We start from the raw sequence: 19,579 nt of genomic DNA on the forward strand, positions 1-19,579 counted from the left end.
GCAGGGTGTTAAATCACAAGGCCTGACATGGAAAATTGTGGGGAAATTTAACCCAATCTCTTACTCTTGTTCATCTACATTCACGTGTAGGCCTACATACCAAAAAGCACAATGATATTTACTGTATAACAAACCTTCTAGTTTTAACTTTAAAAACAATAACATTTTGGGCGGAAATCTCTTATATATCCCCATAATTGTCAATGTTAGAGATTTATCATGTAACTACAATTAGTACATAAGTGCAGCCGTTTAAATTTTGACCACGTGGAGAACACGATCATATTTTTATATATTATTTTTTTGGCTATATGTACCATATTTTATACATCACTTTTCATTATCTATTTCAAATGAAACTGATCTTGTGTAATTTGATATCTATTTGATAATTTAAATATTGGTTTTAGAGTTATTTCAATGGTCTATTGCATAAATATATATATGGATTCATGCCTATAATATTTTGAACATGGTATATTTTGGTACTAATTTCTTGGTCGTACATAATTTGTTGTTGAAATGCAAAAACGTGGCACCATAAATTAAATTGTATTACTCCACTTTCCTTTTAACAAACATGAAAGGTAGGGAAAGCAAAGCTAAAGCACAATGCTGCACTTTTGTCCGCCATGTCCGTGCTTGGCACTCCCCGGATCTCTGCTTGCTTTTACATGGCTATTCAGCTGGCGAGTATTTTATTCCTTTCCATGGTGTTTACATAGCCTAGACAACAAGTTTAAACGACAATCCTAAATATTTGCCAATCATTTTCTTGTTATCCACTTGACACATACACCCAAGACCTAAGCACGGTAGTGTTGGCTGGCCAATTATCTGATCAAATGGGAACCTTCCTATACAAACAGTGACACTCCAGTCAAAATTGAAACATAAACCTTAGAGATTTTACGCAGTTCAGTATTCACAATAAATCATTTGCACATTCAGTAACACACAATTACAGAAAAGCTATTACCAAATTTTGAACGTTTTCAACATGCCAGCCCAGCTAAATCTGAACTACTTTATAAAGTATACTGAGTGTAGAAGCAATAATTAGATCGATCAAGTATCAGATACATGCTTTTAAACTATAGAACATCCTTCGATTTAATTCGTAAAGATTAGAAATGATAATTAGATTGGTTCAATATCGGATATATCCTGAAAATATTTTACTGGTGAATGCCATAAAGTACTGAAGAATGGCTAGCTATATTTCTGCTTATTTATGAAGTTAAGAAATTATCATTAGAGCAGCTAAATATTGGACATATCCCTATTTTTGTTAATGAAGAAAGTCCAAGCTATATGACATATCTTTAGACACTTATGCTAATTTATGAAGTTTAGAAACGATAACTAGAGCAGCTAAATATCAGGTATATCTATTCCATAATATTTTGTCAATGAAGAAAGTCCAGCTTTCTGATATATCTATACAAGTTTTTCTTCAGGAACGCCCTGGTAATTTTGATGTAATGTATAATGTTTAGAAACGATTATTGGATCAGCTAAAGTGTTGAATTAGCTGTGCTCATTGATACAGTTTAGAAAACAAAACTTTAAAGGCTCAATTCCGCACCTTGCTTGTCATCAGTTGGTTGTATAATTCAGTATAGTGCCTTTCTTTTTTCATCTCCATTACAGCGAGTAGAACACATACCATAATTAGTTTTCAAAAATTGTTCTGCCAAATTAAATTACAGTTCCACATAAGAACTTTTCAGGTCAAATCTTACAAAACAAACTTGAAACAAAATAATTTAATATGCGATGCTGATAATATTTTGAGATCACCCGTGACCATGATTTTGGCTTACTTCTTTCATAAAGACGTGTTTGATAAAAATTTATATGTTTTAGGAAATTTGCCGTATTTGTGTACCCCTTGAAATATGATCCCAGTGGCGACTAAATCTTATTAAGTTCACTTCATATTTTGACATACGTATTATACAAACAAAACCGATCTCATATAAGCATGATATTGCATTCTGTATTGTGTGGAGCAAAAAAAAATGGTAGAACGTAAGATAAACCGTAATTTGAAATGTAATCTTTTGGGGTATTCGGTAAGTTTTGGTCCCATTTCATGAAAACTGTAACGGATATTTGTATGTTACAAAAGGTCAACTTAGAGAAAAATAAATCGCTTTAATAATGAAACCCACAACCAGGTTATGTATAAGTTAGGCTCGGCATATGACTTAAACAAAGACAGGTTTAACAAAAATGTTCGTGGGTCTCAAAATCGTGATTTTGCGGCACCCTTCAACATATTACTGTGACAGCTGTTGCATCCCAATATTTTTTCAGTTAAAAGTCTATTTCATATTTGTGACATGGCCTCGTAGCAAATAAAACAGATTTTACACAAGGCATTGCCCAAAAGTCTATTTCGTATTTGTGATAGGTTCTTATAGCAAATAAAACATTTCATACAAGGCATTACCCTTTATTATATGTCTAGGTTAAAAAATGTTAGAATTTGACGTTTAACAAAAAAGATGCGATTCGCAATACTTTGACTTAACAGTTCCCTTTTCCAATGCTTTTTCTGTGAAAAGTCTCTTTCATATTTTGATATGTCTCCGTAGCAAATAAAACAGATGGCATATAGAGAATTGCCCTTTTTAATATGTTTAGGTAAAAATTGGTAGAATTTGAGATAGGCAGTGACAGTAATTTGCAATATAAAGTTTGGGGTATAGGGTAAGTTTTGGTCATATTTTAAGAAAGCTATGGAAGATATTGCATATTAAAATATGATTTCTAAAAAAAGAATAAAGTCCCTTTCCAATGTTAGCCCACAAGCTAGGTTGTGTAAAAAAATTAGCTCAGCAGATGACTTACAACAAGATAGGTTAAACGAAAATGCATGCGAGTTGGCAATACTGTAATTTTGCGGTACCCTTCAAAGTATGACCGGTAGACCTATAGCATCCCAATATTTTTCCTATCAAAAGTCTATGTCACATTTTGACATGTCCTTGTAGCAAATAAACAGGTGTCATACAAAGCATTGCCTTTTGTGTTATGCCAAGGTAAAAAATTGGTAGAATTTCAGATTTTTGGGGTATTGGGTAAGTTTTGGTCCCATTTCATAAAAAAATCTATCAAAGATATTGCATATTACATATGTCATTTTAAAGAGGAATAAATTTCCATTCTAATGATATCCTACAAGTCAGATTACGTTAAAAAAAACTTAGTAGATGACTTACATGTACTACAAGAAAAAAGCACATGGATAGCAAAATGGTTATTTTGCGGTACCGTTCAAAAGTCGACCATAACAGTTATTGCATCCCTATATTTTTTCTGTCAAAATTCTATTTCGTATTCTAGGGATCCCAAGTCTTCTAAAACGATAGGTTTGTTATCCTGGGAGTGCAAGTAGACTCCTCTGGCCCACGGTGTAACATATCTTGACTGCTTACATAGCGTCATACTTTTATAGGATCTAATACCGTGCATTTTATGCATAAGAATTGTGTTTTTTGCCGTATTTACCCGTTTAACAAGTCAGGTGGTGAAGGAAATTTAAAATAATTTTCAAATAACACTTTTACAGTTTCTTATTGAAATTATTCAACCTAAAGTTACCCAACGACTTATGTGGTTGACATTTACTAGGTGAGAAATACCTGTCTGGTAGCCATTTTGGGAAAATGTTTGCCATGGCAACGCTTTGGTAGATTTTCAGTGGCTCGGTATCTGAATTTGTTCAGCACATATTAAGACACATCTGAGCCAAGTTTGGTGCTTTTATCAAAAAACGCACAATGGGTTTGCCATGCCGCACCACTAGTATGTGTGGCAAAAATTCGGGACGCTATATACCGTACAAAATGGGGCGCCTTTGGGCCGTAGTGCACTACGTATATGCTGCCCTTACAATTATAATATTTGGGAAGAATTTCACAAGGAAATTCCAAAAATACGTAAGCGATAAGAGACATATGCAAAATCAAGTAAAAACACAGTCAACAGCAAAACGATCTTCAACTCGTCATTTCATAAAAAAAGAGGGAAACTAAAAAAAATAAAACCATAGAGTTTTAGTTACCCTTCATGATATGTGTCATACCAAATATTATAAAAAATAACAGCGAAATGAAAAAGTTAAACCAACGGTTTTTTTCAGATGTATTTTTCATTTTACGATGTGTCTACTCTGCTCGATTTCCCATAGAAAACAATTGCGTTTAATGTACAGAACAGACCGTACAACTATCGCTCGTTCAAATTTCTCAATTCTGAACCAATTATAGTGAAAAGTGGCACGGTGTTTCCTTGATATATATACAAAATTGCTGTCGTTTTAGTTTTTTGAATTTCTCGACGAAACTTGTTTTAGTTGCATTTTATTTTTCCGATCGCTGAATTTTTGCTCTTGCCCTCAATAAAATGGCGATCTTACAGCGTTTGCATATGCAGAATCAGGGTCTAATATTGACCCATTTTAATCGGTTAACGTCTCTTAAATTATACAGACCAAATACCAGTCAGGTTGTTGTAATTTATACCAAATTTTGGCGAATATTAACTATGAAAATCCCAGTAAACTGCAAGAATAACACAGAACAGAGGCGAACGGGCGTAGAGTCTCCACTGTAATCGTGCAGTGAACGTTATCGATCGATATCCTTTTGTCCGAAATTGATACATTGTTGTCTCGCTCACTCGCGTGTAGTCTCCCCCCCCCCCCCCCCCGCCCCCCCCTCCCCCCCCCCCGTTCGCAATGGCGCCAAACTACGCCGAGGTGCGCCAAAATGTGCCGAAACGTACGTAAAAGTATCACCAAAACTAAAAAAATTGTCGTCGATTTAATTTCAGTACAGGAAACCAACGGATACCTTCAATGTTGATATTTAAGTGTATAAGTCAATATATGGGTTATTGTGGAAATGTTTATGACGTGACCTCAACACACGAGCGCCCGGCCCGTCCAAACAAATTTTCGATCGATAATCTATTGAAAATAACTTGATACAATGTTCGTCGTTGTCAATAGCGCTGTTCGATAGAAATTATGCTTCGCGGAATAACGTACACTGAGGCATACCTCGGAGACATATGTGAGAGAAAAACAATTGAATGCGACGCAGACTTGGAATGCGGAGACATATGTGAGAGAAAAACATTTGATTGCCACGCAGACTTTGAATGCGGAGACATATGTGAGAGAAAAACATTTGATTGCGACGCAGACTTTGAATGCGGAGACATAAGCTTATGTGAGAGAAAAACATTTGATTGCGACGCAGACTTTGAATGCGGAGACATATGTGAGAGAAAAACAATTGAATGCGACGCAGACTTGAATGCGGAGACATATGTGAGAGAAAAACATTTGATTGCGACGCAGACTTTGAATGCGGAGACATATGTGAGAGAAAAACATTTGATTGCGACGCAGACTTTGAATGCGGAGACATATGTGAGAGAAAAACAATTGATTGCGACGCAGACTTTGAATGCGGAGACATAAGCTTATGTGAGAGAAAAACATTTGATTGCGACGCAGACTTTGAATGCGGAGACATATGTGAGAGAAAAACAATTGATTGCGACGCAGACTTTGAATGCAGAGACATATGTGAGAGAAAAACATTTGATTGCGACGCAGACTTTGAATGCAGAGACATATGTGAGAGAAAAACATTTGATTGCGACGCAGACTTTGAATGCGGAGAACAGGTAGTTTTGGGCCACCGTAAGAACACATTCAATGGGACTCTCTGATCGAGTTGCACGAGGCCAGTCCGGAGCTAATGCGAAATATTAAGAACAGAATGATAACAAGCTTTTCCAGTATCACGTTTTGAACTCAATAAATTGAAGTGAGAGGTCAGTGATGTTGGGTTTAAACAAATCAGTGTCAGCTGTGGAATACACTATACTGACGATATGCTCTGATGAACAAATCTTTCGTGATGCAGAAGGGCGAGAGAGTGGTAGCTATGACGATTCACATCCACTCTACAAACCTTAATCGTTCTTTCACATTATTTATTCTTACAGCTCATGTTTGTGCTTTTGGTACTACTTGGTAGCAACACGGGGGCGCTTCACGTTTGTCATGGTAATTGTCATATTTTAGTTGAGTCATTTCAATGTTTCTGGATAGCTGACATACCAACATTTTCCTCTGTCAGTAGCTACGTATGTGTGTGTGTCTGTCTGTCTGTCTGCCTGTCTGTCTGTCTGTGTCAGGCCCCTGTGAACCTTCCGAAAGTCGGCAGATTTCTTTCACTCAGTTTGTAGGCAGCAAGTGGAACAGAAGATCTCATCCACATGTCTGATACTTCACAGGAAGCGTCGGATTGATATCACGTGAAAACGAAAGAACCTGCCTTTTACATCCTCTTTTTGAAGAGAACAAGTAACGATACTTTATTATTGATATAAAAGGTAGGTTGATGGAAAACCCATAGCGCTGTTGTGAATATCGATAACAAAGAAGAACAGAGACGTTTTTTAAATACTGCTCACGATTCTATCATTCATTTGATTATTCTATCAACGAACCATTTGGTTTGAATTGCATATGATGTTAATTATCACTAATATGTTAACATGATAGACCATTACCGAATAATATCCGTCGAAAGTTGCGCCACCATGAAATCGTCCATTTTATACGCGTTTTATCACTCACAAGGAGAATAGGTTTCTCCTTGTCTGTGGTTATATGAACACACCATTATTGATCACAGACTTTGTAAACACCTAAGTTAGTTGGAACTTTAGTAAGACGTCATAGGGGTAGGAACGAGGCAAAGCACGACATAAATAAAGTTCCTTATTTTAGCCATCGTCAACCATAAAAAGGGCACTTGGAAAATTGCCAAAAGAGACAAACATAAATAACGTTGACACCGCGGTTTCTCTCTGAGCTGTTTATTTTGGACACCATTACAGTAGGAAGTGTTCAAAGACCGTACCGCGCTACACTTACAATGCGTGTTGTGTTGAGTTTGAAACTACGGTCACGTTAGTATGCTTACGTACACAAAGGTGCGTCGCCATGATTTGGGTGCTGAACTGATCCGATATAAATGTATTAATCATTCGACTGGTACTGCACTGACCATTACAAATGTATTGGTTATTAGATTGGTACTGCACTGACCAACACAAACGTATTGCTTGTTCGATTGAAGGTGGTGATGACGCTTAGAAAAGGATTCTTTCGAAATGCCATGCACCTTGAACCGTGCCACAATATCGGCACGGTAAACTTCAACGAATTCCGTTACTTCATTGGCAATAGCCTTTCTTCATCACGATTTGTGAAATATAGGTCTTCATCGGAAACGATTTTTCATCAATTTCAATAAACCTTTTTGCTGACAGCATTCTTGTAGATGTGCCAAAATATTCAATTTAACCAAATGCCAGATTGTTTTCTCTGAAGATCATGGTTCATCGTCCACACAATATACACCTAGTATCTGCAGCCAATATCTAGGGTGCGGACCTGAAACGGTTTCTCGACAATGGCACAAATTACAGAGCGTATTGCTGGCGGTATGGAAACGCAAATGTGGTTGTCTGTGGTTTTACTACACACCATGAGTTGATGGAAATGATGCCGTGGAAAGGCGTGCTGGTCACATAAATCCAGTTCAATCACGGAATTTTCTCGGTAACTATCTTCTAAGTCGTCGACGATCCACTCACTCTCACAAAACAAACTCCATGTCTCCATTTCACACAACTCACTGCCAACACAAAGTAATGTGCGTCGCATTGTTTCTGGCGGATGGCGCAAAAAACATTCATGGAGATTTATAATGACCACAGCATGTGAAGCTTAAGGCCGATCGATAAAGAGTCACGAACTGCTTTTTTACAATCGATTATTCGGTTTTCACATGGCGGCATTCGAATTGCGAACCTCAACATTACAACTTGGCTCAATTTTCGTACAGTAGATGACAACATTTGTCCCTTAGGATGTATGTGGATGAGACAACTTAAAGGGACCATGCCGCTGATTTGATATGTTATTTTCAGGTTACATACCGTCTGAAAAATAGCAACCGTGAACTCAGATAATGTTAATATTATATTTATGGGGGTCAAGGATAATCTTGGCGTACTTATCCTCGCACTGAGTCGGAGTCGTTGACATCAACCGTTACATATTAGCAGGGATGGTCAGTTGAGTCGTTGACTAATTAGCATCAACCATTACTGGCAGGGGTGGTCAGAATTAGGACACGCATTTTTCTCCGCCTTGATACATGTGAAGGCTTGACGAATTTCTTCTGGCGTTGGCACTCACAACAATAACACAGTCGCTAAGCCGCTTAACCGTGTGGTAGTCCAAGAGACGACTTAATAATAAAATCGAGATTAATCTTACACCAAGCGACTAAAGTGTCTTTGTAAGCACTCGGTACGTCACGGCAATGCACAACTCAATACATAACATCACGTTCCGTAGAGATAGTGTACAATGGCATGCACTTAATCGACATACGGGCATTTAGTAGACATACGGGCATTAAGTACACATATGAGCCAAATGCACAATAAAAATCGGACTATCCTCAAGAAGGAAATAAATAATAATTCCAGGCTAGCATTTCTATCACTTTATTTTCTCAATTCTTACCTCATCCTACCCAACGCTGCGCTTTACTGACAACAATGCTGTCATGTTCACATCAATTAAACAGATAAAATTTTGATCGCTGACAATTCACAACACATTAAAATTTCAGGCTTTCATCGAAAAGACAAAACCAACCGACCTAATACACATCGATATTGCATCGTTTAGCTCGCTCCCACCCCGTAGTAAAGCAAGTACACGATCATTTGAATTCAAATCAGCGTGGCTCCTTGCAAGTCTGGTCGTATTGCCGACATTTGCCTTGAAGTATCGTCTGTAACGTAGAGGTAACCATGAATACATTAGAGTTCTACTGATAATTTGGAATATGATTACAGCTCTTGCTGGTATAGAATAGCGGCTACAATTGCGTGAAAAGCAAGGCGCTGAATTCACATCGAACCTCAAACACCAGAGATCACATGTGTCGCTTATCAGATCACATGGACCTGTTATCAGCTTGTACCATCTGTTCTGTCATGCATGAGTGCAAATGACATTTACTGTCTTCGGCAATAAATGGTTGTCAGTTTGCGAGAAATCTGAAAGGATTGTGTACAACCGCATAATCGTTCGGTCTATCTTTCCCAATCGCAATCGACATTGAAATGGTCAAATAAATACAAAATCACACAGTGAATTCAACCCTACAGAGACTAAAACTCACCCTGCCATCGTCCATATTCATACACACGACGTGGATATTAATCGAAATCTATCAATTACGATAAATGTTGGTCAGTTCCTATTCTGAACTCGACACAAGACATCAAGTGTTCATAAGCGTCAACATGCTATGTGCAGCGTTAGACAAGTCGCAGTATGTAGGTTTACAATATTATACGCAATTGAAATATAATTTGCGTTTGGGGAAGTGCCTACAAACCAACCATCCAATGTTGCTATGGAAATTTGCTGCCGCTGTCGTCATATGTGATTCGTTAAAAAGTAAATCTTTGAGGGGATGAAGGGGTCTGTGGCAACGATGGAGCAGTAAAACCAAATATCGGCATTGTTTTAAACCGTATATCGGCATGATTTAAACCGAATATTGGCATGGTTTTAAACCGTATATCGGCTTGGGGAACTTCAACTCTTTTCAAAAATTTGATCACAGAAAAGGTATTTATAAATGTGCATGGCATGTGCAAGATTCATTACGTTTTAATATATCGGGGTTTTTTTTCGAGTAAATGATCATCATACATGCATACATCCTCACAGACGGGAAATTTAACGAACTGTCGAAACTGATGGTTGTCACTTAAAATGTCGACAGTTTCAATGTTCCAGACAAAACCCATGGTGAATGTGCAGTTATACGCGACCCTGGAATACGACACAACTAACAGTGAATAGATGGTTGTACGTGATCGTGAAATACAATATTTTTATAGTGCTGTTTGTTGCGTTCTATGAAAAGCGTTCGCATGAATTTAAATAATGTAATTCGTGTCCTTTGACGGATATCTTGCCCTTTACGCGTTCAATATTCTTTGGATGTTTCCAATGGGTTCGGGTGATGGTTACGTGGTTAAATCATAACCTATTTTTGTAACTAAAATCTAGTATCCGGAAGACCGACGATGAATATCCGGTAATCTTAATCGCCTTTTCGCTGACTTCAAAAGTGTAACCACAGAAAAAAGTAGGAGCTCTTGACACTCTTTTGATGTGATATTTCCAATAACAACGTGTATTTTCTATCACAGTGTGCCAATGAGTATCTATCGACGGCGTCCCCTCTCTTTACATGACATTTTACTTGTACCCCTGACCACTTAACCACAAACCGCTGCCAGTCTATAACATTGCATAGACGCCTGCGGTGTTGACCTTATCAGGAGATCAGTCGGTCAAAATCTCGTGATATATGACGTGAAAGAAGGGCGACAAGACCGTTGATAAAAACACAAGGGGGACGGTAATAGAAAATACATATCTTGTATCGGAAATATCGTAGATCTAAAAAGGATGTAAGAATTTCGTATATTTTCCTTTGGATTTACTGAAGGTTGGAACTTGCTGCATCATCAAAGCTTAAAAGTGACAGCGATCTTGTTTGCGAAACGCATAAAGGCTTTTGCAGACACTTTGGCAATATTTGAAATTCTGTGTCAGATACGATTTAAGAAAAAACTGGTAGGCCTACCGAGGCTCTAGTTAAAACACTCTCAAAATAGAGGAAAGCGCACATTCTATACGTGTAAAACATGAGGGTTTTATCGATAAATAATTTAAAGACGTAGAGCAACATTTGAACGCCTGGCAGACTTTGGTGTGAAGTCTAAAGTATCACAGACATCTCATCATGGAGGTACCTCCGTGCTATCTTGGAGGTACCGCCGTGCTATCTTGGAGGTACCTCCGTGCTATCTTGGAGGCACCTCCGTGCTTCCTTGGAGGCACCTCCGTGCTATCTTGGAGGTACCTCCGTGCTATCATGTAGGTACCTCCGTGATATCGTGGAGGTATACCTCCGTGCTATCTTGGAGGCACCTCCGTGCTATCTTGGAGGCACCTCCGTGCTATCTTGGAGGTACCTCCGTGCTATCATGTAGGTACCTCCGTGATATCGTGGGGGTATACCTCCGTGCTGTTCATGGAGGCACCTCCGTGATATCATGGAGGCACATATATGATAGCATGGAATGTGATTACTGCTACAGATTTATCAACGGCTACCGCCTGCATTGGATTTGCTGCGCAACTGTTATCCCACATCTTTTTCCCACAGTCCCTCCACCAACAAGGGAATGTGGATTTCCTTTTACCGCTCTAAAGCGTATCACTCTTGTTTGTTTAAAAACAGACTGTGACCCGGCCAAGAAGGTTGTCAAGTAACTAACAATTCCGACTATCAACATTTCTCTGACGTCATTCACTGCTCGCTTTAAATACCCAACAAGTCTACAATATACAAACGGGTGATGGGATTAGTACCTTAGTAGTGTGGTAGCGAAGACCACGCCAGGTCCGTTCGGAAATGTCAGTTCATCAAACGCGTAACCGGAGACAAAAGAAACATGGGCGGATTGACGTCATCGCTTGGAGGGGTCGGTAAATTCACAATGAGCGTCATTCATTTACCTTGCGAGCCGCCAATACAACATAGCACTAACCAAGACACATGACCATAGCGAAAGATCGATCGACTCCCCAGTCTGGGCGTAGTCGTCTGTATTATGCGTGATGAGTACGTTTGCTAATTAACAGGGGTGACATTGGGGTTCGCAAGTCTTATCTTTACACAGTTCCACTGCTGCTCGATAATGTATATCGGCTTAGCATCGAGCAAACTACATTCCAAGGAACGCTTAAAGATACTTCACAATTCGTGTCATGACTAACTGTGAACCATACAACGTCTTGATGCGGGAAACATCAATGATATGAGCTAGCCAGATATTTACATGTTTAGGAACATAAATGCATCGATATTGTAGTCTTAAGCTTTTTTTGCAATGGAGATAGCAGAATCTTTAAATAAACGACATGGAATGATGAGGAGCAAAAAATAAAAAAACAACGAGAAAAATTCGATAGCACACCTTTACGCGCATAAGTAGAAGTGTATATCTTGTCATACAATATCATTGCTGATCTGCATTATCGGTAATTAGATACTGCACACGGTTGAAATCACACATGTCCGCGCAATTCGTAATTTTTTCCTGTTTTATATCTATCAGTCGACAATGCCTCTACGGGGGACGGTCAATAGTTACAAACGCTTTACTTTTCCCTAAATATGTGACATGAAAATACCATTTGATTGCGATGTTTCCGGCTTGATCATATTATTGGAATTTGCAGTCGAACACGACTGATGCCATAGTTTGGATTAGAAAGCAATCGATCCGACCTTTCTTCATAGCCCGACCACATCTTAAAACGACACAGGCCAACCCACTGGCCCGATATAAATTTTGGTGGTCTTTGACCAGGAGTGTTAAATGCCCTTACATACAAAAATTACAACCGTGATGAAAGCTAAGGTAGAGAGTTCAGCAAAGATCTCATACAAAATCGCTAACGTTAATATGACGATATTAAAGCACATAACTCTTGCTGTTGCGAACCATTTACTCTTAGTTGATTAACAAATAATAGCCCGGCCATTGTTCTAAAAACGGTTCGTGCACGCGTAAAGCCTACAACAATATGGCGGACGCTTCTATCTACGTGTCGCGTCCGACTTGGCCTGAAAACGTAAAGCTAGCCGATAAATGTCACGAGACGAAAGCGAGTTAGTTTGATAAACATGTCGATATCTATGAGGTAGGATTTTATCGTCTTTATTTACAGTGCGTTTTGGCAAGGCTACCGCTCACACTGCACACCGCAAATTTTGCAAAACGCCGAAAGACGACTGTTTTTTAATAGAACCAATTAAAGCTGAAATGTGTTATGTTTCTTCCTACCGGTTTAGTGTGTCCGAATTCTGGTCGATAGGGTTTCCACGGCGTTGCAGCTATGTGCCGATTTTGAGACTCGTGTTTTCCGTTCTCGTAACAGTGAGACTCAGACAGTTGAAATCGATGCGCGTGACCCGTGATTTTGAGCACAATGCCTATCCCCAAAACAAACACGCCAAGACGTGAATCTCGTTCTGGCAATGCAAATTTTTTGCGGGCGAGTCCCGTCCAGTCGAGTGGCAGCTGCAAGCCGATCTGACGAGGCGTTTCAACCTTGACAGTGTGGGAGGGGCTCGGCGCGTTGCCATAGCGACCGAGTCGCCTTATCAGAAATGAGTACGTGTGCATGATAAGGTTGCAGGCCTTCAGCATCTTGTAGGAAATTATCGAACAATAACCATCGCATAGATTACTACCATATCAATATTACGGATATTTGGTATATTCAATAATGTCATTTTCGGAGAAAAAAACCTCTACGATTTTCAAGAGGTATGATGTATTTCTCTGACCATCCAGGTAATACCACAATTTATCAAGTGCATAACTGATCAAAAGATAGGGTAGTCACATTGAAAATGGTTTGAAATTTGTGAGAACATCAAAGGTTCTAAATCTGTCAAGACAATGACGCGTTTGTGAGGAAGAGTGAGAAACTACTCGGTTAGCCTTAGCGGCAAGATAAATCAAGAGTGTATGATCTCTCTGAAGTAACGGTTTAGGAATTCCGCTACCATAGGCGCTAACGGTTGCTTGCCTTCCCATTGATTTCCAGGCGTAAGAAAACCTTCCGTAAAAGAAATACAATGTTTTGAATCGGTGGTTGGACGGAAAATGTTTTGGGTGTGGCGACTTGAAGCGGCGTCACAGAAATAATCTTCTCTTTGGTCAAAGACTTATTAACAATGTTTACCGTTAGATGCAAACATCCAAGTGCTGTCTGGGATTCACCGTTCAACTACTTTTCAAAATATCTCCTAATCGATGAAGCATGCGCCTTTTACACATAACGTATTAAACATTGTGGAAGTATTTTTGTTTTACATTTTTCAGACAAAGCGGCTTTGTTACCCTTGCTTGAATGGCTACTGCGATTGCAGTACTAGCACCCTACCCGGCATGGTCGGTGTTTTTGTGTCATGACAAAGAATGAATTGGAAAAATGTATCAACAACGTTGGGGAGTCTTTATAAATCATTAGCTCTATCTCTAAACAAAACGATTAACTTGACATGACTTTAAAATGTGAATAAAATACAAACATTACGCAATTAGTCTATGTCAGAAAGAATTGGTGAGAGAACCATGGATTGACGACTGCAGCTTTAACTGAGCTGGACTGTAATGATTCATTGGAAACACAAGGGCATTGTCATCGCATCGTTCACAGCAACAGTGCTGTGATCCTTGCTGTGATCTAGGCCACCTGTCTTTATACAGAACATTATATATTTTCAATGGTAAAGCAATGAAAAACGCATTAATGTATGTTCTATCTATGGATGTGCATACATACATACATACATACATACATACATACATACATACATACATACATACATACATAGCTATGTTTGACGGGGACGAGACTTCGACATGCTGGAACAACACACCTTACGACTGAAATTCTCCTAGCTCATTTTCAATAACTTTGACTAATTAATTGTTCACGGATGGCAAGCTGCGAGCCGTGCAGAGGACAAATGACATGCGCAGGGCAAAGGCACGGCGACAACAAGGCGGAAAGTAAGATGTGATCTCTTCGAGGGTCATTGGAACGCTGAACCTGAGCAGTTGAGATATCCATCACAACAGCACAGTTTTACAGTGGTAATCGATAAGATCGATGTTGTCTGCCAACAGATTCGGCATATGATGCTGAACGACTGAGGCGTCCACTGTGCGGATTAGAAATGTGCAACCGAGGAGACTGAACTGAACGATTACGAGGTGAGAGGTTGGAGGTCATAGATGGTCCACAAAGTACTTCCAATGTACACAGAACGCAGGACTAAAATTGATTACCATGGGGCAGAAATGCATGATGGGATGCTTTTTCATCTTTGAATCATGAGAAGTAAGACTGTTTGAAGTGGAAGGGTCGTGAATCGAAGGCCTGACACCACTGCCATCGGAACAAAGCAACTAATCCCTGTCAACGGTGTCGCACTGGTGACAATGCGACCCATTACAAACTGACTGTCCACTTACTGCCGTGTTTCTCTCGGAGTTAAAGTCTCTACATCTATCAACAATTTCCGCCAATTGGCAGATATTCTTGCTCGTTCTAATCTTATATCTTTTGCAGATGACATCCGGAAAATGTCGTGGTATGTACACTTCCACATCACGGAGTACGTTATTTATAATTGGTGAATAGATAAAACGCCGCAATAGTGAATGTTATTCTTCGAAAATTTACTGACAACTCTTGAAATTGAAGACACGAACGAAATAAAACAGAGCTAACAAATCACAGCTACTGTCGTTGTGCACATCCGGGTCTCAATAACGATGATCACCATCTCTTGGCAATATGCCAATCTTTCTCCGATTCTCTCTGAATTCAGTGGAATGTTATCTCATCTCCATGGCGCGAGCACTAAAGGTCAGTCGATGGCACCCCAAGTGGCTGGGTCACTCTTGCAAATCTAGATCACCACTGAATATTTTGTTTGGGGGAGGGGGTTGCTATTAATGGGGAGTGGCCAATTCTGTTATATTTCCATCACAATTCCGTAGAACGCTGGCGCGCAGATTTTGTAATGTTGTTCCGTGTTACTAGTATATCGCAAGGAAAACCCGAAGAGATATTAAAAAGGCTGCGCTTGATAGCGTGTGTGTACAATCGCATCACAGAGTGTAGATTCGCATCATAGCATGTAGATTCGCATCATAGCATGTAAATTCGCATCATAGCGTGTACAATCGCATCAGAGCGTGCACAATCGCATCATAGCATGCACAATCGCATCAGAGCGTGTAGATTCGCATCATAGCGTGCACAATCGCATTAAAGCGTGTACAATCGCATCATAGCGTGCACAATCGCATCAAAGCGTGCACAATCGCATCATAGCGTGTACAATCGCATCATAGCGTGCACAATCGTAGCATATCGGTGTGTATTCTTTCGTCTTGATAAAGTTGAAGTGTACGCTCTGCACACAACACGAACAAAATATTAACAATGTCCCATTTGAGCTGCGTATCCAGTAACAAGTGCCCGATCTGCCCACGTGACACGCCAGTTGGCTCTTTTTACCATGCGTGACCACGCTCGTTTTTCTAATTATACCCTGGTCATGAAACCAACCCTGTCTACGTCCGTATTTCCGCGCTAACGGATACTACTAGACTCCCCAAACACGTGCATCGCATATCTAAACTATCGACTCGAGTATGAGTATAACTTAATATAGATGAATTTTTTCCTAACAAAATTACCAGATGGGTCATTTCTGGCCAGGACAAAGAGTGTCGCACAGCGGTAAAGGCGAATATGTTCAATGTTTATGACGAACAGGTACGTGCTGCTCAGCATCTGAAATGAAAATGTTATTGAAATCAAAGCAATGAAAATCAGAATAGCGCAGTGACTCCGATCATGGTTACCCATGTGACTCTTTCCTATCCCTTACCTCACCTTAAAACTGTCCAATTTTGCTAGAATTATTGCCCTGCAGACTTGAAAATTTTAGCACTGACCCCCCCCCCCACTTTGTAAGACTAAACTAATCGATAATAATGAGATATTTAAAATCCAAGAAACAGTTTGTCATGCTATGTCCAATGCTATGTCCAATGCTATGTCCAATGCTATGTCCAATGCTCGACATTTACTTCGTTGAAAACAATACTAGAGATTCTTTCTTATTCTGAACAGAAAACCGAGGACGTGTAGTTGACCGTGTATGAACGTACTTGAACAGCATTGAGAGAATGTCCATTAAAACATTGACAAAATACTGGATGTCCAAAAAAACTCCGATTAACCATCGATGGTATGACACTGTCGAGGAAGTGTAGTTCGAAGGAACGCGTGGAAGTACACGTTTTCTAATCCAATTTGGCTTTTGAGACCGTATACTCGTATCTAGGTGCATTTACGAAAGTACACAAACACGCAGACTGATACACACATGCATATTAGGTCTGGCAAGAAATTGTGGACTATATAAAGGGTGGACACAAATTACAGGGGGGGGTGGGCCGGTGTTTTTTGGGGGTGGGTCGCCATTTTTCGCGCAAGCATTTTTGAAGGGTCATAAAATTTTGTGCAAGCCTATGGGGGAGGGTCACCTTTTTTCATGCATCAAAGCTGAAATTGCATGTGCACGTTATGGAATACTGAAAAAAAAAAAACAACCTCCTGGCACTTTCATTTTCTGCCATTACCATTTTCGGCGCGCCCTTCGGGCGCAAATTTCAGGTATAATAAACAATGTATTGATGATCCAAGCAGCCACATTGATTTAAGTTGTCATGATTTCTACTTATTCAACACTATTGTGCATAACTGTCCCCTATAATAACTCTTTCAATAACAATTTGGGAGATTACTTATTTGACATCATTCTCCCATTGACAATACATTGGTATAGGTCGGTGTCAAACGTTCATGTCGCTGTATGTACATTTTTTAATTTTTTGAGGACATTGACAGAATACAAACTGTTCAGAAAAGTGCATAGTGTCATCAATAACAACTGGAAGCTTCAGGTCGAACAACTTTTGAATAACAATTTAGGATCAGATAACCTATGAGTTATTTGTAGTTTCCTCATAGCCTACAATGTATAGTGAATCAACATTTTGGTGAAATTCCAAAATCAAATTTCTTGCACAACCATTGACTTGAAACCACTCTAGTCTAATCATGAATATTAATACTAATAATTAGGTGTACATAAATGCACAGGTTACCAAGTTTTGTATTGGAAAAAAATTATTCATAGTTTCATCATAGACTGCCATGTATAGTGAATGGACATTTCAGTGAAATTCCAAAATCAAATTTCTTGCACACCATTGACTTGAAACTACTCTAGTCTAATCATGAACATTAGTACCAATAATTCAGTGTACATAAATGCACAGATTTACCTATTTTTGTATTGGAAAAAAATTATTCATAGGGTTTCACCATAGACTGCCATGTATAGTGAATCAACATTTCGGTGAAATTCCAAAATCAAATTTCTTACACACACATGGACTTGTAACCACTCTAGTCTAATCAAGAACATAAATATCAATAATCAAGCATACATAAATACACAGATTTGCCAAGTTTTGTATTTAAAAAAAATTATTCATAGTTTCTTCATAGACTACAATGTATAATGGATCCACATTTCATGCAAAATTCCAAAAACAAAGTTATTGTACACAGATGCACGTGTTACCACCCTCTTCTAATCAAGCACAATTATGTCAATTATTCAGGGTCATATATACACAAATAGTGCATATTTTTAATTCTGAAAATTTTTTTTTACAGTTTGTCATAGACTCCCATGTATAGTGGATACACATTTTATGCGAAATTCCAAAAACAAAGTTATTGTACACAGATGCACATTTTACCACCCTCTTCTAATCAAGCACAATTATGTCAATTATTGAGGGTCCATATATGCACAAATAGTGCAAATTTTTAATTCTGAAAATTTTTTGACAGTGTTGTCATAGACTCCCATGTATAGTTTTGTCATAGACTCCCATGTATAGTGGATCAACATTTTGACAGAAATTCCAAAATCAAATATCTTGTTCACATGTGCACTTGTAAACAACCCATGCTAATCAAGTATATCTATATCAGTTATTAAACATCTGTATATGAACAGATATAGCTAGTTTTATACTGGAAAATACACGTTCGTAGTTTTCTTATAGTCGACTACATGTATAGTGAATCAACATTATCGATAAAATCTAAAAATTACATTTTTTGTACAGGCATGCACTTTTTACCTGCCACTTCAAGCAAAAAACATTTACATGAATTATCACACACATATGATTTGATATTTCTTGGACAACGCGTTATATCGGCCACATTTTGCCTTCCTTTCGGGAGGGCGACTTAAAAAGTATAGCAAGTCAGAAGGGGGTCTTTAACACATTGCGGGTTTTTTTGGGGGTATTGAGTAACAGGGGAGGGTCACTTATTTTCATGCACGGATAAGGGGGAGGGTCACTAATTTTTGTGCATGAACTTTTGAAGGGTCACTATTTTTTACGCAGCGGTTTTTCGAAAAACACCGGCCCACCCCCCCCTGTAATTTATGTCCAGTCCCTAAAGCTTTGAAATACATATGACATTGGAACACAACACAAACCTTATACTGTACGTCTGTTGTCGACGTCGTTTTAATCACGTGACGAGTGCAACCCTGTTTCACCTTTTCATGTAGTTATGACAGTTCGATACCGCCCAAAACCCCCGGATGCGATCACGATGCTGTACCGGTGACATGAGATGGCAAGTTCTCGGCAGTGGTTAAGCCGCCATCATGCG

At 39.0% G+C, this 19,579-nt stretch overlaps 1 protein-coding gene across 12 annotated transcripts in view; it reads right to left on the minus strand.

The window, feature by feature from the left end:
- The window catches only part of LOC139119487 (uncharacterized), a 100,611-nt gene that overhangs the window by 21,977 nt on the left and 59,055 nt on the right, over positions 1-19,579 (minus strand). For 4 of the 12 annotated variants that reach the window (XM_070683330.1, XM_070683328.1, XM_070683327.1 and 1 more), the window contains exon 1: positions 13,060-13,440. The exons of the other annotated variants lie outside the window; for them this stretch is intronic. In XM_070683330.1, the coding sequence (XP_070539431.1) occupies positions 13,060-13,425 (366 nt within the window). In that variant the 5' untranslated portion in view covers positions 13,426-13,440. Of the gene's footprint in view, positions 1-13,059; positions 13,441-19,579 lie in introns of those variants that run through there. 12 annotated transcript variants of the gene reach the window in all.

The sequence above is a fragment of the Ptychodera flava genome, chromosome 19 (assembly GCF_041260155.1).
Source record: "Ptychodera flava strain L36383 chromosome 19, AS_Pfla_20210202, whole genome shotgun sequence".
NCBI classification, from domain to species: Eukaryota; Metazoa; Hemichordata; class Enteropneusta; family Ptychoderidae; genus Ptychodera; species Ptychodera flava.